The sequence below is a fragment of the Leptodactylus fuscus genome, chromosome 7 (assembly GCF_031893055.1).
Source record: "Leptodactylus fuscus isolate aLepFus1 chromosome 7, aLepFus1.hap2, whole genome shotgun sequence".
In the NCBI taxonomy this organism is placed as follows: Eukaryota; Metazoa; Chordata; class Amphibia; order Anura; family Leptodactylidae; genus Leptodactylus; species Leptodactylus fuscus.
In genome coordinates this window covers 79,455,906-79,480,515 of record NC_134271.1, presented here as the reverse complement: position 1 = coordinate 79,480,515, position 24,610 = coordinate 79,455,906, and the positions used below count along the sequence as shown (strand labels likewise).

Below are 24,610 nucleotides of genomic sequence, written 5' to 3'. Positions count from 1 at the left end.
TTCTATACTATAGAAAGGGGGCTGGAAAGCTACACACTGTAGCCAGATTAGCCAGAATCCCATCCATTGTGCAGGTAATCTCACTTCTTTAATAAAAAAATAAAAAAAACGCATCAGAAATCACTAGTGGTTTTTTAAGTGGATTTTTTAGGTCCATACAATGAATAATAATAATAATAATAATAATAATAAATTTTATTTATATAGCGCCAACATATTCTTCAGCACTGTACAATTTGTAGGGTTCAAAAACAGACAGATACATAACAAAGAACGTCATTTCACACAATGGGACTGAGGGCCCTGTTCGCTATGAGGTAGAGGTGGTGACACAAGAGGTAGCAGGGGCAGCATTGCTTATACAGTATTCAGACAATGTTGTAATAGAGGTTACTGTCATTACACAAACAAAACTTTATGAGCCGTCACCAGTCGTGTCATTTAACATGTGGATGGAGCTTGGACCTATAAAGTTAGCCTAAAAAGGCATCATATCACATGGGGTAATGTGGGAGCGGGGACAGAGGAAGGTTAAATTCTGGGGATTCAAATTATAGTATGGAAGGGTTTACGTTAGAAATTGTGATAGGCCTGTCTGAAAAGATGCGTCTTTAGTTTGCGTTTGAAACTGTAGAAATTGGGAGTTAATCTGATTGTCCGGGGTAGAGCATTCCAGAGAAGTGGTGCAACTCGGGAGACGTCTTGTATATGAGCATGGGAGGTTCTGATAATAGAGGATGTAAGTGTTAGGTCATTGAGTGAGCGGAGAACACGGGTTGGGCGGTAGACAGAGATGAGGGAGGAAATGTAGGGAGGTGCAGTATTATGGAGAGCCTTGTGGATGAGGGTGATAACTTTATATTGTATTCTATAATGAATAGGCAGCCAATGTAACGACTGGCACAGACCTGAGGCATCGCTGTAGCATCTAGACTGATAGATGAGCCTGGCCGCTGCATTCAGAATAGATTGGAGTTTTAAAAAAAAGTGTAAAAAATCATATAAAAAGTGTAAAAAACCGCATTGTATAGAAAAAAAATAAATTGTGAGCCTAAAGCCCCACATTGTGGAAGCACAGCTTTTTTGTTGCGGATTTTGTTGCTACAAAAGGAATGGAAAGAATGTAGGAAGTTCTTACACTTCTTCCTTCTGCTCAATGTACTCCTGGCTTTGGCTTTAAAAACCGTAGCAAAATCTGCAACAACAAAAAAAGCTGCGTTTCTGCAACGTGGAGCTTTAGCCTGAAGCAGATTTTTTTCAGCCTGCAAATAACGGTGTTAACATATCTATGTGAATGCATCCTTAGATCACATGCCCTTATCACTTAAGACTTAACCACTAATTTACTGCAGTCTATAGGGAAAATGCTCTACACTAATTGATGTCTGCCACAGGCAAGCCTCAAAATATATAGTTAGTTATGACAGGCCTGGGAGCCTTCACACAGCTCCCATCTGTCATTGTAATGGCACGATTCCCGTGAGGTGGGAGCCTTTGCAGAAAGTGAAAGTAAAGAGGCTGGCAGAAGCGATGCGGGAGGTGTTTTTTTTGTTGTTGTTTTCCTTGTCATTGGGTATTTTAGATAATTTTATTGCCTTTCATATATTTATTAAGCATTTTGCAAGCTACAGCTGACCCTTCAGATTAGTATTTTAGAAATGTCCTTTTTTATTACTGCCCTTTTAACAGTTAGGTGAGGCCCCATTCACATTAGTGTTCGGATTTTCGGAAGTCTTGGGGACTCCCCAAACGCTGATATGAATGGGGCCTAATGGGGTTTTAATACTTGTTGCCTATAAAAATATAGTTCCTAAAGAAACCCTAAACATGCTGAATGGGCAGCGTTTTACAGTCACAGCAAAGTGGATGGGATTCTAGCAAATCCCATCCACACTTTGCGAAGAAATATGTGCAGCGGAGACAAACTGCATTTCCAAAACCATTGCAGATGTCAATTATACCTATAGAAACTGTATAATTGAAGCAGAAAGTTCCCAGAGGAAACCGCAACGAACTTTCTATGAAAAGTACTTTTTTGCTGTGGGATGCTACATGGGGCCTTAGCCTAAAAACCTCCTAAAACACTCCTCCTTTATTGAATAATTGTTGATTTTAGGCTGGGAATGTGCGCACTGCTGTGCCATGGAAATATACCTTGCATGACATTCTTGGCGCTCATGCTGGGGGTTGTCGACCCCTGATCTATATAGTTAAGATCTCTCGCTATACCCGCTTGTGTAGCCCACTCCAATTATTTATACAGATGATCATCTATCTCCTCAGTTATTTTAGGGGGTCTATAGATTAAACGAAAAAATATTTTATCCTTGATTACATCCTTTTGCAGCTTCACCCATAGGGTTTTCATACTGTCACAGTTTTCAGGCACATTTGCCTTTTCACACTTGTTTTCATGTCTCTTCTAGCATGCATCCCCCTTCCTCCTTCTGGTCCTATCTTTCTGAAAGACTATAAAACCCTGAAACGTGACAGTCAGTTTATGTGAGAAGCCCACTCATGGGTCAACAACACCAACTACATTAATGTATTCTTCCAAGACCAGGGCCTAAAGTTCCTCCATTTTGCTTGCAAGCCTTCTGGTATTTGTGAACCTGAACTTTAAATTGCCATCCAAGTTTACACAAGTTTCAGTTATGTGAAATCTTGGCAGCAATGGAAAAATCAATACCAAATGTCCCTTCTGTCAGATTTCCAATTTTTGAAGGGAAAAAGTGCAATACGGCAAGGAATGACATTACCATACATGTAATAACCCCACACTATAGACTTAATAACTCGCACATTGATCATTTACAGAGTATCATACAAACCATCCTATAGATGTAATAAACTCCACACAGATGATACAGGAAAAAATACCAGTATGTAGATAATAAGCCCCACAATGGTGGATACTGGTGTAGTCATAGTCATAATATATGTTTATTAACACTACTCCACTGCTCCAAGCCTTGTCACTTACCAGATCTTTACTGTTCAGGTCTGAGGGGCTTGTCTCACAGGGCGACTTCTCCTTGTCACTTGGCTCCCCATAAAAAAGAGAGGTCAGGCTGTACAAAAGAGACAAATAGAGGGATAAGGAGACATAGAACTTCCTCTTTTGCTGTGCCATCCAGGGTTGTGGAGTCGGTAGGCCAAACCACTAACTCTGACTCCTCTAACTTTTCACAGTCTGACGCCAGCTCCTGTTCCAATTCTTTCCTAAATAGTCGACAGCTAAAGTCAGACAGGCAGCAGTAAAGCTCCTCTAGTTCATTACAAAGCTAGTGATTAAATTCCTATGAAAGTAAATATGGAACCAACTATTCATCTATTTATACAATATAAATAACTGTATAATTAATATTAATTATTCTTATTACTAATGACTTAATTTTAAAGCCAGAGTCACACTCAGTAACTTTATTCCAATTCCACTCAAAATTGGTCCTGGCTCAGACTCCATAACCCTGGTGCCATCACTATAACTCTGTTTTGTGCCTCCACCATGACCCCAATCTGAGCCTCCACCACATGAAATTCATCCATCCTCATTATAACCATTGAATCAATAGAGATGTGAGAGGTGTCCACAGAAAAGTTTGTTTTCATCTCTCCATCACGTGTATTATTACTGCTCTGCCTACTCCACTGAATGCATCAGGGTCCAAAAACCAACAATGTGCATTCATGAGGAAGAGCTTATTAATATATATCTGGAAATCCCATCACCACAAACACATTGACTATAATCAACCATTACTCGTATGATGTCCATCTGCGTCGTATGGCTGGGCTGTAGAGAAAGTTCAGAGGTCAATTTATGTTACAACAAGGAAAAAGTGGTTTTGTACATTACGTAGCATTACAAACCTGTCATTGTCTATGAGAAGCGCCAAACGTCCGTAATCCCAGGCAGCTTTCCTCAGACACGAGAAGACCAGCAGCAGTAACTGGAATCAAAAAAGACATATTGCAAAAGCTTTCTTCACAGTTGGGTGCATCCTCACAGCTATGGGACTGATAAATAGTATAGCGGAAGTTCATGGACTGAATAGAGGTAAAATAAAATAAAATTTGCAAAAAAAACATGGTTTCTTACATAGGGAAAGTATATTGACACGTGCCCAATCTCAACTAATGCTAGGCTCACACTGGCATTTGGGGACTCTGTCCACCATGCCACTTAGGACCCCTACTATCAATTATGTTATATATATTATGTATATATTTCTACCAGAAATGCCAATTTTTGGTCACCTTACCTACAAAAAAAATTTAATGAAATGTAATAAAGATGGTAACAATAATAGCACAGCTGGAAAAACATTCAGCCCCCAACTATCTGTGATGATGGAAAAATAAAAAGCTAAGGCTAAAAAAAAGCTTGAAGTTAAGGTCCCACGTAGCGGGCCACAGTGAAAAAGCGTTGAATGAAAAACTATGGCCGAAACTCACTGCAATTTTTCCGCAGTCCCTTTCATAGAAAGTCAGCATAGTTTCCATAGGTATAACTGATATGCTGCAATTTCCAAAAACACAACAGTTTTGGAAATTGCAGCAATTCCCTATAAACTATATAAATTAGGGGGTTATTTATGCCGTGCGATAAGCGCATAAATTAAGCCCATTCCGTCACAGGCATTTAACGATGTTCGTTCTTGACTCCCTGCCTTCCAAACCCCATAACTTTTAAATTTTTTTGTTCACGGAGCCATATAAGGGATTAAGGTTTGCTGAGCAAATTGTACTTTGGAATGGGAGCCGGAAGATTCTGAATGGGATTGGAGGCTGCATTTGTGCAACTTTCTTTTGGGCTTTGTTTTACGGCGCTCATCGCGCAGCCATAATGACATGTCAACTGTATTCTATGCCTCAATACAATTCTGGGGATACCAAATTTTTATACTTTTTTTTTTAACATTTTAATGCCTTAAATAAAATCTCAAACTTTGCAAAAAATAAAAATTTCTTGGAGTTGCCATATTCTACATATGCATGCAGACTGTATTATTACTGAGCCAGATGTACTGTTTAGTTATACCATTTTGGGAAATATTTGATAAAACTGAAGTTAGACTCTTGATTTTTTTTTTTCTTTATGGGAAAAATATTTTGTTTGTAGACATAGTTTTTTTTGTACTCTGGGATTTATCATTTGTTTATGTTTGTTTTTGTTTACACCTGGTTCACACTACTCTTGTGGTCGCCAACGTTCTCCTTGGATGGAAAATTTTAACTTGGATTGAACCTGCAATCTTGATTGAATCTGATTGCATGTCCAATAGTCTATGGGAAATTCACTATATAGCTATTGATACTGGTCACAGACCAGCCACAATAGCTATATTCCATTGACAGACCCAGAAGACTTCATTAAGCTGTCATAGGAACAGGGAAGCTTCCATGATCTCGCAACATGGGTGCCGTCCTGCTGCAATGCTAAAGGAACAGGCTTGGAGAGACAAGTCCTTGCGGGCTACTGAGAGCATCGGAGGGGGGGGCATAACTGAAAATAATGCCTGTAATCAGAGTAGACTCTGATCGCGAACATTAGCTCGAGGTCTCTGCTGTGCAACGTAGTGGAAACCTGGTGTTTTTGGCGGCCATCTTTAAAGACCTGGTATCCCCCTTACTATTATGATGGAAGCTGGGAAAGTGTTAAAATGAAGCAAACAATTCCAGAATTGGTGATTTTTTTTCATCCCCCTACCCCAGGGAGAGTTGATAAAAATATTGTTATGTTGTAGCCACTCCAAATGAAGCTATCCAAAGATATAACTTGTCTCAAGCCCTCAGACTGCTACATCAATGGAAAAACCTAAAAGTAATGATTTTCAACATATCACTATGTCGTGAACATAGCAAGCAGTAGAACTACGGCTTCTATACTATCCAGTATAGTAGAGCTGATTTCCCATATATAACTGGGACCCCTATGGATTTTCCAGCTACAGTGGATGGTAAAGCGTGAATGTCTCACAGAGATCTTTTATAGCCTCATGGGAGACATATTACATAACAAAAGTACCGTATATACAAATACATATTTTTAAAAAATACAATTAAAAAAAAGGCCATATCAATGCAGACCTATTCTGTAACCATCCTTTTTGTCCAAGATGATACATACACTATACCAAAATGTCCATAATACAGTAGGGAACCCAATGTAATACAGAGGCAGGGGCTACTCTTGATATGACCTGCTGTTGGAGGATGTGCTTACAGGATTTATTCCATATGACAGAGGATACATATCTGGTGAGGGTCTCACTGCTGAGACCGGCAGAATGTATTCTGAATGCAGCCATGCTGAATGTAGGCATGTCCCTGCTGGACGGGACGCATGCCCGCTCCCATTCACTTTAATGAAAGCGCCGACGACAGCCGATAAATATGCTTTGTGGCATAACCCCTTTCATTTATGACCTAGGCCCCCTAATAAATCAGACACAATCTCTCAGAGTCCATATGCCTAGACTGAAATCTATGCTAGTTTTCAGCTCGCATAGATTTCAGTTATTATTTACACCAGAAAGCTGGAGAGAAAGACAAATCTGCTGGGGCAGATAGCCACAGTACGCCACTTTTGGTAAAATGGTAAGGGTGATATAAAACAACATTTGCACAAAACAAACCAGACAAATGGTGTTTGAAAAGTCACAAATCCTCTGATTTGTAACTTTTTTAGGCCAGAAAAGTAACATCAGGAGATGATATTCTCCCCCCCTCCCAATTTTGGTGCCAATTTGCAAATTCAAAAAAAAAACTTCAAATGATTCGCTTAACAGGATATTCCCCAAACAATTATCATATTTCGTAGAGAAATACTTTGCAAAATATAACTGTGGTGAAAGCAAATGGCAAGAGTGTCACCTATATGTGACTAGAAGGAGCCCAATGAAACTCCCCTTTCCCTACTCTGAGCACTGCTGCCATTAAATACGACCTGTAGTCCATCTTTATTCAGGACGAACATGCTTAATGTATTTTGGACTTCCCCATAGCTATTTATTAAATCAGGACCATACATGGTTTACATACATGATACATGGTTTACAGAACCATCCATGTGCTGTCCTAACAGATGAAGCATGTGCGTGAACATGAATAATATCTGCTAGGAGAAATGGCCAGTGCAACAATTAAAGGGGTCATCTGGTTTCTAACACTGATATCAATATTAGATCTGCGGGAGTCTGTACCGAGACAGCACGGTTCTCAGTATTGTCTAATGATAGGTCATCAATGTTAGAAACCGGATAAACCCTTTAAAACAACACAGAGCAAGGTACTCCTGGGATATGTAGTTTTAACTATTAAGAAGATAATAACATGATCCATAGTAAGGACCACCACGTTGGCCATTGCAAGCTGAAAAAGTAAGGCTTAGTTCACACGTGCGCATAATAGCAAATTTTGGTCCTGATTTTGACGCGGGAAGCTGCGTCAAAATCAGGACCAAAATACGCTTGCCACGACTGTTAACCCCTTCCCGACATGCGCCGTAATAGTACGGCGCATGTCGGGTCTGTAACTATGGCGACCGCGCGGGAGCCGTGCGGCCGCCATAGCCGCCGGGTGTCTACTGCTTTAAGCAGTAGACAACCGGCTCTAATGCCTCCGATCGGTCCCCGGACCGATCGGAGGCATTAACCCCTCCGGCGCCGCAGGCAAAGGCGCCGGAGGCGCCATTTTCCCGGCGGCGCATGGGCGCCGCCATTTTGGCCGGGATCGCCGGCTCCTGGAGCATGCTCCAGGGCTGACGTCCCGTTGCCATGACAGCCGGGAGCCTTGTACAGGCTCCCAGGCTTGTCTGCAAAGCCTCTCTTTTGCAGGCTGGTCTATGCAGCCTGCAAAAGAAAGGATGCTTTTTTGCAATGCATTGCAATGCATTAGCATTGTAATGCATTGCATTAGTGATCAGACCCCCTGGGGTTCAACACCCCTAGGGGGTCTAATAAATGCAAAAAAAAAAAAAAAAAAAAAAAAAAAAAGTTAAAAGTTAGAGATGAGCGAACAGTGTTCTATCGAACACATGTTCGATCGGATATCAGGGTGTTCGCAATGTTCGAATCGAATCGAACACCACGTGGTAAAGTGCGCCAAAATTCGATTCCCCTCCCACCTTCCCTGGCGCCTTTTTTGCACCAATAACAGCGCAGGGGAGGTGGGACAGGAACTACGACACTGGGGGCATTGAAAAAAATTGGAAAAAGTCATTGGCTGCCGAAATCAGGTGACCTCCATTTTAGACGAATAGTGGATTTCAAATCCGGGTCATATGAGAATGTGAACTTTGTGACTATGAGACAGGGATAGCTGTACAGGCAGGGATAGCTAGGGATAACCTTTATTTAGGGGGGAATGTTATTAAAAATAACTTTTTGGGGCTCTATCGGGTGTGTAATTGTGATTTTTGTGAGATAAACTTTTTCCCATAGGGATGCATTGGCCAGCGCTGATTGGCCGAATTCCGTACTCTGGCCAATCAGCGCTGGCCAATGCATTCTATTAGCTTGATGAAGCAGAGTGTGCACAAGGGTTCAAGCGCACCCTCGGCTCTGATGTAGCAGAGCCGAGGCTGCACAAGGGTTCAAGTGCACCCTCGGCTCTCCTACATCAGAGCCGAGGGTGCGCTTGAACCCTTGTGCAGCCTCGGCTCTGCTACATCAGAGCCGAGGGTGCGCTTGAACCCTTGTGCACACTCTGCTTCATCAAGCTAATAGAATGCATTGGCCAGCACTGATTGGCCAGAGTACGGAATTCGGCCAATCAGCGCTGGCCAATGCATTCTATTAGCCCGATGAAGTAGAGCTGAATGTGTGTGCTAAGCACACACATTCAGCACTGCTTCATCACGCCAATACAATGCATTAGCCAGTGCTGATTGGCCAGAGTACGGAATTCGGCCAATCAGCGCTGGCTCTGCTGGAGGAGGCGGAGTCTAAGATCGCTCCACACCAGTCTCCATTCAGGTCCGACCTTAGACTCCGCCTCCTCCAGCAGAGCCAGCGCTGATTGGCCGAATTCCGTACTCTGGCCAATCAGCACTGGCTAATGCATTGTATTGGCTTGATGAAGCAGTGCTGAATGTGTGTGCTTAGCACACACATTCAGCTCTACTTCAACGGGCTAATAGAATGCATTGGCCAGCGCTGATTGGCCGAATTCCGTACTCTGGCCAATCAGCACTGGCTAATGCATTGTATTGGCTTGATGAAGCAGTGCTGAATGTGTGTGCTTAGCACACACATTCAGCTCTACTTCATCGGGCTAATAGAATGCATTGGCCAATCAGCGCTGGCCAATGCATTCTATTAGCGTGAACTGAGTTTGCACAGGGGTTCTAGTGCACCCTCGGCTCTGCTACATCAGATTGCTACATCTGATGTAGCAGTGCCGAGTGTGCATCAGATGTGTAGTTGAGCAAAACTGACTCAGCACTGCTAAGTCTGCATTCGCATAGGAATGCATTGGCCAGCCTTCGGCCAATCAGCGCTGGCTCTGCCGGAGGAGGCGGAGTCTAAGGTCGGACCTGAATGGAGACTGGTGTGGAGCGATCTTAGACTCCGCCTCCTCCAGCAGAGCCAGCGCTGATTGGCCGAATTCCGTACTCTGGCCAATCAGCACTGGCTAATGCATTGTATTGGCTTGATGAAGCAGTGCTGAATGTGTGTGCTTAGCACACACATTCAGCTCTACTTCATCGGGCTAATAGAATGCATTGGCCAGCGCTGATTGGCCGAATTCCGTACTCTGGCCAATCAGCACTGGCTAATGCATTGTATTGGCTTGATGAAGCAGTGCTGAATGTGTGTGCTTAGCACACACATTCAGCTCTACTTCATCGGGCTAATAGAATGCATTGGCCAATCAGCGCTGGCCAATGCATTCTATTAGCGTGAACTGAGTTTGCACAGGGGTTCTAGTGCACCCTCGGCTCTGCTACATCAGATTGCTACATCTGATGTAGCAGTGCCGAGTGTGCATCAGATGTGTAGTTGAGCAAAACTGACTCAGCACTGCTAAGTCTGCATTCGCATAGGAATGCATTGGCCAGCCTTCGGCCAATCAGCGCTGGCTCTGCCGGAGGAGGCGGAGTCTAAGGTCGGACCTGAATGGAGACTGGTGTGGAGCGATCTTAGACTCCGCCTCCTCCAGCAGAGCCAGCGCTGATTGGCCGAATTCCGTACTCTGGCCAATCAGCACTGGCTAATGCATTGTATTGGCTTGATGAAGCAGTGCTGAATGTGTGTGCTTAGCACACACATTCAGCTCTACTTCATCGGGCTAATAGAATGCATTGGCCAGCGCTGATTGGCCGAATTCCGTACTCTGGCCAATCAGCACTGGCTAATGCATTGTATTGGCTTGATGAAGCAGTGCTGAATGTGTGTGCTTAGCACACACATTCAGCTCTACTTCATCGGGCTAATAGAATGCATTGGCCAATCAGCGCTGGCCAATGCATTCTATTAGCGTGAACTGAGTTTGCACAGGGGTTCTAGTGCACCCTCGGCTCTGCTACATCAGATTGCTACATCTGATGTAGCAGTGCCGAGTGTGCATCAGATGTGTAGTTGAGCAAAACTGACTCAGCACTGCTAAGTCTGCATTCGCATAGGAATGCATTGGCCAGCCTTCGGCCAATCAGCGCTGGCTCTGCCGGAGGAGGCGGAGTCTAAGGTCGGACCTGAATGGAGACTGGTGTGGAGCGATCTTAGACTCCGCCTCCTCCAGCAGAGCCAGCGCTGATTGGCCGAATTCCGTACTCTGGCCAATCAGCACTGGCTAATGCATTGTATTGGCTTGATGAAGCAGTGCTGAATGTGTGTGCTTAGCACACACATTCAGCTCTACTTCATCGGGCTAATAGAATGCATTGGCCAGCGCTGATTGGCCGAATTCCGTACTCTGGCCAATCAGCACTGGCTAATGCATTGTATTGGCTTGATGAAGCAGTGCTGAATGTGTGTGCTTAGCACACACATTCAGCTCTACTTCATCGGGCTAATAGAATGCATTGGCCAATCAGCGCTGGCCAATGCATTCTATTAGCGTGAACTGAGTTTGCACAGGGGTTCTAGTGCACCCTCGGCTCTGCTACATCAGATTGCTACATCTGATGTAGCAGTGCCGAGTGTGCATCAGATGTGTAGTTGAGCAAAACTGACTCAGCACTGCTAAGTCTGCATTCGCATAGGAATGCATTGGCCAGCCTTCGGCCAATCAGCGCTGGCTCTGCCGGAGGAGGCGGAGTCTAAGGTCGGACCTGAATGGAGACTGGTGTGGAGCTATCTTAGACTCCGCCTCCTCCAGCAGAGCCAGCGCTGATTGGTCGAGTTCCGTACTCTGGCCAATCAGCACTGGCCAATGCATTTCTATGGGGAAAAGTTAGCTTGCGAAAATCGCAAACTGACAGGGATTTCCATGAAATAAAGTGACTTTTATGCCCCCAGACATGCTTCCCCTGCTGTCCCAGTGTCATTCCAGGGTGTTGGTATCATTTCCTGGGGTGTCATAGTGGACTTGGTGACCCTCCAGACACGAATTTGGGTTTCCCCCTTAACGAGTTTATGTTCCCCATAGACTATAATGGGGTTCGAAACCCATTCGAACACTCGAACAGTGAGCGGCTGTTCGAATCGAATTTCGAACCTCGAACATTTTAGTGTTCGCTCATCTCTATTAAAAGTTAAAAAAAATATAAAAAAATATAAAAAGAATTAAAAGTTCAAATCACCCCCCTTTCCCTAGAACACATATAAAAGTAGTTAAAAACTGTGAAACATATACATGTTAGGTATCCCCGCGTCCGAAATCGCCCGCTCTACAAATCTATAAAAATATTTTTCCTGTTCGGTAAACGCCGTAGCGGGAAAAATAGTCGAAAGTGCCAAACCGCCGTTTTTTCACTGTTTTGATTCTGATAAAAATTTGAATAAAAAGTGATCAAAGCAATAACATTTCCCGAAAATGGTAGAACTAAAAAGTACACCCGACCCCGCAAAAAAAGACGCCCTATGCATCCCCGTACACTTACGTATAAAAAAAGTTACGGCCGTCGGAATATGGTGACTTTTAGAAAAAAAAAATTTAACACCGTTTTGGAATTTTTTTTAGGGGTCAAAATGTAAATAAAACCATATAAATTTGGTATCCCTGGAACCGTACCGAAACACAGAATATAGGGGACATTTTGGCTGCACAGTGAACGCCGTAAAACCAAAGCCCGTAAGAAAGTCGCAGAAATGCATTTTTTCTTCAAATCCACCCCATTCTGATTTTTTTTCCTGCTTCCCAGTACATTATATAGAATAATTAATGGTAGCATCATGAAGAAAAATTTGTCCCGCAAAAATTAAGACCTCATATGGCTCTGGGAGCGGAGAAATAAAAAAAGTTGTGGGGTTTAGAAGGAGGGGAGTCAAAAACGAAAAACGAAAATCAAAAAATGCCATCGGCGGGAAGGGGTTAATCACAGCTTCCCGCTCCAGAGTAGGCCCAAAATGAATGGGCCTAGTCCGGAGGGTGCTGCTGCGAGGCTGACGCCGCGGCTCAATGATCAATCGGCCTGAAGAAAGGACAGCTCGTGAGCAGTCTCTATAAACCACCATTGTGAGGGGGCAGATTATGACGTGGATTCCACGCCATAATCCGCCCCCTCTGTTCCTGTGTGAACGGGCCCTAAGGGTATGTTCACACAAAGGAACAGGTCACCGCATCGGCATTCTACCGCAGCATCCTGCTCCTGTGTAGGACCGAATGAATGGGCCTACATTGGAGCGTTTCTCGAGACGCGGATGATTCAGCTGTGCAATCTGCTGCAAGATAGGACATCTCGCTTCTTTTTTTCGCTACTAGCTAGTGGAAAAAAGAAGTGAGCGGCTCCCATTAAAGTCAATAGGAACCGTTTTTTGCAACGGATTTTGAGGCGGATTCCGCGTCAAAATCCATTGCCAAAAAATTCTGTGTGACCTAGCCCTAATGGTGCTATTGGGGTGTAGATCTTGAGAGAGAGGACACATAGTTGGTGGATGAAGCTTAAGGTACAGTACAGATGGTTTATCTGCATGGTTGTTTAAGTTTTAAAGAGAGTCTGTCAGCAGAAAAATCAGTATTAGACTAATGACAGTACCTTGTAGGACGACTTCTACACTTTCCAAAGTTGTCTTTCTTATTCTGCATTGCAGCTCCATTTTCATGAAACTCAAGATAAGATTCTTATGCAAATTAGGTGATTCACTCTCTGCTCTATACAACTGCCCCTAACTCCACCCAGCACCACCCCCATTATTTCAGTGACTGGAGTTAGGATTAGTTATCTAGTGTGGACAGCAAAGCCCTTGCAGAAGAAGAAACACCCGTTTAATCCTCATCAGCTAATTTTCAATAATAAAATAGAATAAATTAATTTGTGTGAACATGAAGTTGCAATATAGAATTAAAGGTATCTTTGGAAACTGTAGAAGCAGCTCTACAAAGTGCTGTAATGAGTCTGATACTGATTTTCCTGCTGACAGACTCCCTTTAAAATAGTTGCAGGCTGGGAAACCCCCTTTAAAGGGTGTCTGTCAGAAGGAATATTGAAATCATGAGAGAACCTTGTAGTGCTCTTTACACACTTTCCAAATATGCCTGTTATTTAGCATTGTAGCTTCATTATTGAGAAAAATTGTGTTTCATTCATATGCAAATTAGATGAAAAGGGCTTTTGGGGTGTTATCTTTCCTGGACTTCACCCTGTGCTGTAGATTACCCAAAGATAAATGACAAACGTATATTTGGAAAGTGTATAAGGAGCACTACAAGGTACTAGGATTATATGGACTCTGATTTTTCTGCTCGCTTTAAGCTGTTCAGTTAACATTATGGTACATGCTTAAACAACAACTAGAAAAATGTAATTTTAACATAACAATCCTTCAATAATCCTTCTTTTGATTGCACTGATACACATTATGTTCACAATGTTTTATTCTTTATGACCTTAAAGAAAGGAAAAATAAAAGTATAATCAGCTTCTCCGAATACATAGCCGTCACTTATCAAGAAAAGTCTTTCTGACTTGTACTGATAGCTAGAGCTTCCCTAATCAATCTTACCAACCACACCAAGAAGTTGATAGCCAGAACAGTTGGAACACCTCCAAATGGCAGACCTTGTAGGACCGTTCTGTGTGAGCGTGCACTATAGCACTGGTCAGTCACATTAGCCGGGGGCTCCTCTGGAATGAGGGGCTCCATGGAGGAGGTTGCCTCCAGAAAGGTGTCCATAATGTAACCTATAAAGACAAGTAACAAAGAAGGTGAGATCTCTGTACAGAGGTGAGGACTCCACATAGGACAGTTCTGTATGACCTACAGACATGGCCTGATTATGATGACAGAAGTTCAGCATCACGTCGGTGGAACATGCCCAGCTCCTGGGCTGACCTCTACTCTTACTTATATATGGTGTTCTAGCTGAAGTCTGCCCTTACTATTGTACAGCACCCAGGCTAACCTTTGCCCTTTCCGATGTCCCAGCTGACCTCTGTTCTGATTGATGTAAAGTGTCCCTAGTGACTTCTGCCCTTACTGATACAGGCTTTCCAAGCTGACCTCTGTCCATATTTACACTCTTAGTAATGTTGTTTGCCCTGTTGATCAGTAAATTAGGGTGTACCCGCTGACTTCTGCCATTAGTAATGTTGGGTGCCATGACTAACATTGTATAAGAAACCCCCAGCTTATAATGCGATTGTACCTGACTCTGATCAGCTGGGTGATAGCTTCATGACCTCTGACATCCATAAAAGCCACGCAAAGCTGAAAAAGAAGAATTGTATATCACAATCAATGTCTCAGCTCAACAAATATATTTATTTCAAGAAAACAAGCCAGGCCTCTCTTCAACTTGTTCAGTAAAACAACCATTACAACATCCAGTGGTAAAGCATCCCATAGTCTCATTGCTGTTACAGTAACGAATTCTGTTTTTGATGATGGTAAGACTTTCTTGTTCTAGACAAAAGGATGCCCTTTGTCATGGATACTGGCCTAGGTATTAACATATGATTAGAAAGGTCTCTGCACTGTCCATTTGTACAATAAATTAGATCATCCCTAAGGGGACCTGGAATTATGCTACAGTCCTATGAAAAAGTTTGGGCACCCCTATTAATCTTAATCATTTTTAGTTCTAAATATTTTGGTATTTGCAACAGCCATTTCAGTTTGATATATCTAATAACTGATGGACACAGTAATATTTCAGGATTGAAATGAGGTTTATTGTACTAACAGAAAATGTGCAATATGCATTAAACCAAAATTTGACCGGTGCAAAAGTATGGGCACCTCAACAGAAAAGTGACATTAATATTTAGTAGATCCTCCTTTTGCAAAGATAAGAGCCTCTAGTCGCTTCCTGTAGCTTTTAATCAGTTCCTGGATCCTGGATGAAGGTATTCTGGACCATTCCTCTTTACAAAACAATTCAAGTTCAGTTAAGTTAGATGGTCGCCGAGCATGGACAGCCCGCTTCAAATCATCCCACAGATGTTCAATGATATTCAGGTCTGGGGACTGGGATGGCCATTCCAGAACATTGTATTTGTTCCTCTGCATGAATGCCTGAGGATTTGGAGCGGTGTTTTGGATCATTGTCTTGCTGAAATATCCATCCCCGGCGTAACTTCAACTTCGTCACTGATTCTTGAACATTATTCTCAAGAATCTGCTGATACTGAGTGGAATCCATGCGACTCTCAACTTTAACAAGATTCCCGATGCCGGCATTGGCCAGACAGCCCAAAAGCATGATGGAACCTCCACCAAATTTTACAGTGGGTAGCATGTGTTTTTCTTGGAATGCTGTTTCTTTTTGGACGCCATGCATAACGCCTTTTTTTATAACCAAACAACTCAATTTTTGTTTCCAAAATGAAGCTGCCTTGTCCAAATGTGCTTTTTCATACCTCAGGCAACTCTATTTGTGGCGTACGTGCAGAAACGGCTTCTTTCTCATCACTCTCCCATACAGCTTCTATTTGTGCACAGTGCACTGTATAGTTGACCGATGCACAGTGACACCATCTGAAGCAAGATGATGCTGCAGCTCTTTGGAGGTGGTCTGTGGATTGTCCTTGACTGTTCTCACCATTCTTCTTCTCTGCCTTTCTGATATTTTTCTTGGCCTGCCACTTCTGGGCTTAACAAGAACTGTCCCTGTGGTCTTCCATTTCCTTACTATGTTCCTCACAGTGGAAACTGACAGGTTAAATCTCTGAGACAGCTTTTTGTATCCTTCCGCTGAACAACTATGTTGAACAATCTTTGTTTTCAGATCATTTGAGAGTTGTTTTGAGTAGCCCATGATGCCACTCTTCAGAGGAGATTCAAATAGTAGAACAACTTGCAATTGGCCACCTTAAATACCTTTTCTCATGATTGGATACACCTGGCTATGAAGTTCAAAGCTCACTGAGGTTACAAAACCAATTTTGTGCTTCAGTAAGTCAGTAAAAAGTAGTTAGGAGTATTCAAATCAATAAAATGATAAGGGTACACATACTTTTGCACCGGTCAAATTTTGGTTTAATGCATATTGCGCATTTTCTGTTAGTACAATAAACCTCATTTCAATCCTGAAATATTACTGTGTCCATCAGTTATTAGATATATCAAACTGAAATGGCAAACACCAAAATATTTAGAACTAAAAATGATTAAGATTAATAGGGGTGCCCAAACTTTTTCATAGGACTGTATAAAGCCAATGGCACGTCCTACGAAGCTGAGATTTAGGGTCCGAAACACTGCAATCTATCCCTTCCATTCCTCCATTTCTGTGTTTTTCTTTGTTTTCAGCTGTCAAAAATTGCATAGAATACAGTCATTACCAATGGTCATGGTAAGGCTGCATTCACACAGAGTAACGCCAGGCGTCATTTGTGTGTAATTTGTGTGTCTTTTACGGCCGTCATAAAACGTTTACATAGAGTTCTATAGGAAAAGACGTCCGTAATTTACTGCCGTCATTTACGGCCGTCATTGTAATGACGGCCGTAAATGACGGCAGTTAATTACGGACGTCTTTTCCTATAGAACTCTATGTAAACGTTTTATGACGGCCGTAAAACACACACATTACACACAAATGACGCCTGGCGTTACTCTGTGTGAATGCAGCCTAAGGGTCACCGATTCACCTGACATATGCGTTGGTTAATATTAACTAAACGCTCAACCATTGTTATAGCCTCGGTCGCCATTCCCTGCACCTGCTCTAGTGTAGCTACATCCTTCTTATACACGCTGCAGAATTGTATGCAGTAGTCTGCACGGACTAGTCATTGTATAGGGGCAAAACTATGTTGTTATCATGAACATCTTACCATACATCCCATTAATTTAATTGACCTGGCACTGGATGCTAAAGTTTAGTTTACTGTCCACCAGTATCCAGAAGTCTTTTTCATTGACAGTTTTAACCAGTGTTTTACTATTTAAAGTAATTCTATCATTTAGGCGCCCTTTTATTTTTTACGGACATTATAAGGTTTACAAGTGAAACAACAATATTCAAAATTATCAAGAAATTTCCAAAACCCATTTTTTAAGAGACTAATCCAGTTACGAAGGGGTTTTGAAAGACCCTTGTATAAACCCCCCCCATAAATCACCCCATTTTCAAAACTGCACCCCTTAAATAAGCCAAAACAACATATACCTAGTATTTTAACCCTATAAGTGCTTAACAGGAATTAAGACAAAATGGAGGTGAAATTTACACATTGGATTTTATTTTACTAATATTTTCGTTTAGCCCTAGAATTTGCACATTCACAAGGGGTTAAAGGCGAAAATGCATCCCACAATTTGTTATGCAAGTTCTCCCGACTACCATAGTACCCCACTTGTGGGTGTAAACTAATATATGGACGCTCAGCGAGACGCAGAAGGGAAGGTGTGCCAAGGAGCTTTTAGAGGGCAGATCTAGCTGTGATCAGTTTCAGGAACCATGTCGCATTTACAAAGCCCTTGAGGAGTCAAAACAGTGGAAACCTCTAGAAAGTGACCCCGTTTTGAAAACCGCACCCCTCAAAGAATTTATCAAGTGATGTAGTGAGCATTAGTAACCCCGAAATGAATATGTAAGGTGTGCGGAGTAAATTGGGTACACCAAATCCCATTCTATTTTCCCACTAGCTCCTATGACACGGATGGGGAAGAGGGGCATTCTGGGGGATCAGCGCTGGTGTATTATCTCTCATAAGCTCTAAATATGGGGGGGTCCCCTGAAAACGCTCGCACAGATTATACATTTCCTTCTAGTCGCAGCCACTTATGTCCTAATAATTTGGCGACTTCTGGGGTTTTTGTCTTCACATTGTACAAGCTAGATTTTTATTTTCTGGCAGTGTGGCCATATGAGGGCTTGGTGTTTGTGGTATTAGATGTGCTTTTCAATGCCACCATTTTGGGGTGCCTGTAACTTATTGACTACATTTTATTAACTCTTTCTGGGTGGGATGTAAAAGGAAACATCAATTCTGGCATTGCTTTTTAGCATTTTTTTTCCCCATGCAGCGTACAGCATAAGTAACATGTTACCTTTATTCTGCGGGTCGGTACGGTTACAGCGATACCTCATTTATATTATTTTTTAATGCGTTGCTATTTGAGCAGAATAAAATTCAATTTAGGGGAAAAAAATCAATTATTTTTGCATTGCCATCTTCTGAAAGGCATAACATTTTTATTTTTCAGTAGACAGAGCTGGTTGAGGGCTTATTGTTTGCGGGATGACCTCTGCTTTTTATTGGTACCATTTTGGTTTTCATCTCACCATTTGATTACTTTTTTTTTTGAACATTTTGTAAGGGAAAGGTGGTGAATAATCATTATTTTCTGCGGTTTTCTTTTTTTTTATGATGTTCGCTGTTCGGGTTAAATAATGTTTACATTTTATTGTTCAGGTCATTACGGACGCGGTGATATCAAATATGTAATGTTTTTTTCTATTTTTCTTTATTTTACATAATAAAACATTTTATATGGGAAAATTGGATTTTTGGGGCTTTATTTATTTCTAATTTATTTTAAACTTATTTAAACTTTTTTATTTTTACTTTTTTTTTCTGTCCCCATGGGGGATTGCAGCAGTGATCTGCTGATCTCTGCTTAACTACATGTATGCTGCAATACACGTGTATTGCAGTATACAGGAAGCTGTCAGCCTGTGTAGACGCACGGGCCTGACAGCTTCCTTTTTGGCAGGATCAACCAGGTACGTGGAGGGCAGAACCGGGGTCACTTATCAGACCCCGGGCTGCCCATTACCAACACCTGCACCCCCAGAAACCGTCACTGGGGGGTGCCGATCAGGGCCATTATATACTGAAACCCCTGAGATGCCGGAGGTCATGTTTGACCGCCGGCATCTCAGGGGTTAACACCCATGATTGGACCCGGTTGGTACCCGGTTGGTAGTGAGAAAAAATTGCGTTTTAATGATAGTATCCCTTTAATACATAAATGTAGACTTAAGGGGCGTTCACAATACTGTTGGATTCCAGCAGTGTCCGTGGCTACTGTCCATACAAGATTTTAGCAATGGACACTAGCTGGTCCGTCTAAAATTTCCATTCATTTCAATGGGATTTTATCTTGTGTCTGTTTGTGTTCATTTACAACCATGTCTGATTTTTCATGCAAGATATTTTGTCCGCTTGAAAAATCGGACATGGTTGTAAAGAGACACTTAAGGACACAAGGTCACAGCATAATATCCCATTTAAATTAATGGAAATTAAAACGGACACAGCTAGCGTCCATTGCTAAAATCTTGAACGGACATTAGCTACAGACACCTACGGTAGTGTGAATCCAGCCTAACTGATGCTAACTGACACCAACTGATACTAATGTGTCCATTTAAGGGATCAGTTAAAAAAAACAGACACATTAACATCAGTTAGTGTCAGTTAATGTCTGTTATGATAGTTGTCCGTTTTTTTTTTTGTTTTTTTTTTAAACGGACACCTTCATTACAGAATCCAACGGTAGTGTGAACTCTGCATTAGCAAACAAAGAACATCTACTCCACCTAAGTTTTTCTGCTACGTCACTATACAGTATAACTATATATACTATTACCCATTCTGTTACCCCTCCACAGCAGATCAAACTATTTTAGGTGGTGGTCACACCAGCATTCGGTGGCTCCATACCCCTTAAAATACACAGTCCAGTCACATTAATGTGACCACCGCCTACTTTTGACGTCAATGTTAAATAACCAATCGAAGTAGGCAAGTGTCATCAGCCATCTGGGTGCACTCATCATTGTGGAAGGCACGATGGATAAACACAGGTATGTATCTATCCTTGCGGACCATGTTCACACTTACATGCGAATTGTTTTTCATCAGGATGATGGCATCGACCAGCAGGACAATGCGACGTGTCATAAAGCTCGCAGTGTATGTGCGTGGTTCGAGGAGCACCAGGATGAGTTTACCGTACTCCCTTGGCCAGCAAATTCCCCGAACATGAACCCAATCGAGAATCTGTGGGACCACTTCGATCGGGTTGTTTGCGCGATGGATGCTCAACCGCGTAACCTAGTGCAGCTGGCCATGGCATTGGAGTCGGCATGGCTCAACATCCCAATGAACATCATCACAACATCTCATCTCTTCCTGCACGTCTTGCTGCGGTCTGCTCTGCGAAAGGTGGTTATTCTGGATTTTGATAGGTGGTCACATTAATGTGACTGGACTGTGTATGCACTACACTACAGCTATTACCTACCCTATTAATACTCTTCCCTATCTTTGTAGAGTGCTACCTACCCCTATTAATCCTCTACCTTACTCTACTATAAACCTATTTATTCTGTCTTCTCATCTAAACCTCAATACCGCATACCCATTTCTTCTCCCTCTTACCCCACTACAGTCCTACACGACCCTATTAACCCTCCTACCTATTAATACTGCTTTTAATTCCTTAAAACCTCTTAATACCTCATCAATTCTTCCTCCTACCCCAGTACTGTGCTACATACACCTAAACTTCACATCATTTGGCCCATCTATATCTACAGCCCTTATTGCTAATAATAAATATACTGTGACCCTTCTTATGGAAACTAGATGTTAAGCACCATGAAGTCTATAGAAGTCTTGTTTTTTTTTGTTACTCACCTGTGAACCGTCTATACTGGCCCCTGCTCCTGGTGTTACATACCTTGTATCTCTCTTTTACCAGCCATGTGCTGAGGATACACATCCTGTGACCTCTCTATATCAGCCCTCAGTTCTGAGGTTACAAACACTGTAACCCCTCTATACTAGCCCTCAGTCCTGATGTTACACATCCCGTGACACCTCTATACCAGCCCTCAGTCCTGATGTTACACATCCCGTGACACCTCTATACCAGCCCTCAGTCCTGATGTTACACATCCCGTGACACCTCTATACCAGCCCTCAGTCCTGATGTTACACATCCCGTGACCCTTCTATACCAGCCCTCAGTCCTGATGTTACACATCCCATGACCTCTCTATACCAGCCCTCAGTCCTGATGTTACACATCCCGTGACCCCTCTATACCAGCCCTCAGTCCTGATGTTACACACACTGTGACCCCTCTATATCAGCCCTCAGTCCTGATGTTACACATCCCGTGACCTCTCTATACCAGCCCTCAGTCCTGATGTTACACATCCCGTGACCCCTCTATACCAGCCCTCAGTCCTGATGTTACACACACTGTGACCCCTCTATACCAGCCCTCAGTCCTGATGTTACACACACTGTGACCCCTCTATACCAGCCCTCAGTCTTGATGTTGCACACCCTGTGACGCCCCCTATACCAGACCTCAGTCCTGATGTTACACACCCTGTGACCCCTCTATACCAGCCCTCAGTCCTGATGTTACACACCCCGTGACCCCTCTATATCAGACGTCAGACCTGATGTTACACACCCCGTGACCCCTCTATATCAGCCGTTAGATCTGATATTTCCCATCTGGGGTCCCTCTGTATCTGTCATTGGCCATGATGTTACATACCTTATATTTCTTCTTTACCAGCCACTAGTACTGAGGATACATACCCTGTGACCCCTTATGACCCCTCTACCAGTGCTCAGTCCTGAGATTACACACCCTGTGACCCCTCTATACCAGCCCTCAGTCCTGATGTTACACACCCCGTGACCCCTCTATATCAGACGTCAGACCTGATGTTACACACCCCATGACCCCTCTATACCAGCCCTCAGTCCTGATGTTACACACCCTGTGACGGCCCCTATATCAGCACTCAGTCCTGATGTTACTCACCCTGTGATCCCCTCTATACCAGCCCTCAGTCCTGATGTTACACACCCCATGACCCCTCTATACCAGCCCTCAGTCCTGATGTTACACACCCCATGACCCCTCTATACCAGCCCTCAGTCCTGATGTTACACACCCCATGACCCTCTATACCAGCCCTCAGTCCTGATGTTACACACCCCATGACCCCTCTATACCAGCCCTCAGTCCTGATGTTACACACTCCGTGACCCCTCTATATCATCCCTCAGTCCTGATGTTACACACCCCGTGACCCCTCTATATCAGACGTCAGACCTGATGTTACACACCCCGTGACCCCTCTATACCAGCCCTCAGTCCTGATGTTACACACCCTGTGACGGCCCCTATATCAGCACTCAGTCCTGATGTTACTCACCCTGTGATCCCCTCTATACCAGCCCTCAGTCCTGATGTTACACACCCCATGACCCCTCTATACTAGCCCTCAGTCCTGATGTTACACACCCCATGACCCCTCTATACCAGCCCTCAGTCCTGATGTTACACACCCCATGACCCCTCTATACCAGCCCTCAGTCCTGATGTTACACACCCTGTGACGGCCCCTATATCAGCACTCAGTCCTGATGTTACTCACCCTGTGATCCCCTCTATACCAGCCCTCAGTCCTGATGTTACACACCCCATGACCCCTCTATACCAGCCCTCAGTCCTGATGTTACACACCCCATGACCCCTCTATACCAGCCCTCAGTCCTGATGTTACACACCCCATGACCCCTCTATACCAGCCCTCAGTCCTGATGTTACACACTCCGTGACCCCTCTATATCATCCCTCAGTCCTGATGTTACACACCCCGTGACCCCTCTATATCAGCCCTCAGTCTTGATGTTGCACACCCTGTGAGCCCTCTAGACCAGCTCTCAGTCCTGATGTTAAACACCCTGTGACCCCTCTATATCAGCCCTCAGTCCTGATGTTACACACCCCGTGACCCCTCTATATCAGCCCTCAGTACTGATGTTACACACCCCGTGACCCCTCTATATCAGCCCTCAGTACTGATGTTACACACCCCGTGACCCCTCTATATCAGCCCTCAGTACTGATGTTACACACCCCGTGACCCCTCTATACCAGCCCTCAGTCCTGATGTTACACACCCCATGACCCCTCTATATCAGCCCTCAGTCCTGATGTTACACACCTTGTGACACCTCTATACCAGCCCTCAGTCCTGATGTTACACACCTTGTGACACCTCTATACCAGCCCTCAGTCCTGATGTTACACACCCCGTGACCCCTCTATATCAGCCCTCAGTCCTGATGTTACACACCCCGTGACCCCTCTATATCAGCCCTCAGTCCTGATGTTACACACACTGTGACCCCTCTATACCAGCCCTCAGTCTTGATGTTGCACACCCTGTGACGCCCCCTATACCAGACCTCAGTCCTGATGTTACACACCCTGTGACCCCTCTATACCAGCCCTCAGTCCTGATGTTACACATCCCGTGACCCTTCTATACCAGCCCTCAGTCCTGATGTTACACATCCCGTGACCTCTCTATACCAGCCCTCAGTCCTGATGTTACACATCCCGTGACCCCTCTATACCAGCCCTCAGTCCTGATGTTACACACACTGTGACCCCTCTATACCAGCCCTCAGTCCTGATGTTACACACACTGTGACCCCTCTATACCAGCCCTCAGTCTTGATGTTGCACACCCTGTGACGCCCCCTATACCAGACCTCAGTCCTGATGTTACACACCCTGTGACCCCTCTATACCAGCCCTCAGTCCTGATGTTACACACCCCGTGACCCCTCTATATCAGACGTCAGACCTGATGTTACACACCCCGTGACCCCTCTATACCAGCCGTTAGATCTGATATTTCCCATCTGGGGTCCCTCTGTATCTGTCATTGGCCATGATGTTACATACCTTATATTTCTTCTTTACCAGCCACTAGTACTGAGGATACATACCCTGTGACCCCTTATGACCCCTCTACCAGTGCTCAGTCCTGAGATTACACACCCTGTGACCCCTCTATACCAGCCCTCAGTCCTGATGTTACACACCCCGTGACCCCTCTATATCAGACGTCAGACCTGATGTTACACACCCCATGACCCCTCTATACCAGCCCTCAGTCCTGATGTTACACACCCTGTGACGGCCCCTATATCAGCACTCAGTCCTGATGTTACTCACCCTGTGATCCCCTCTATACCAGCCCTCAGTCCTGATGTTACACA

At 43.7% G+C, this 24,610-nt stretch overlaps 1 protein-coding gene across 3 annotated transcripts in view; it reads right to left on the bottom strand.

The window, feature by feature from the left end:
- The window catches only part of TMEM63C (transmembrane protein 63C), a 35,172-nt gene that overhangs the window by 8,137 nt on the left and 2,425 nt on the right, over positions 1-24,610 (bottom strand). For 2 of the 3 annotated variants that reach the window (XM_075282318.1, XM_075282317.1), the window contains exons 2-6: positions 14,755-14,816; positions 14,112-14,290; positions 3,874-3,953; positions 3,764-3,796; positions 2,984-3,071 (exon numbers count right to left, since the gene is read on the bottom strand). In XM_075282318.1, coding sequence (XP_075138419.1) covers positions 2,984-3,071; positions 3,764-3,796; positions 3,874-3,953; positions 14,112-14,282 — 372 coding nt within the window. In that variant the 5' untranslated portion in view covers positions 14,283-14,290; positions 14,755-14,816. The remainder of the gene's footprint in view (positions 1-2,983; positions 3,072-3,763; positions 3,797-3,873; positions 3,954-14,111; positions 14,291-14,754; positions 14,817-24,610) is intronic. The other variant, XM_075282319.1, reaches the window with a different exon arrangement.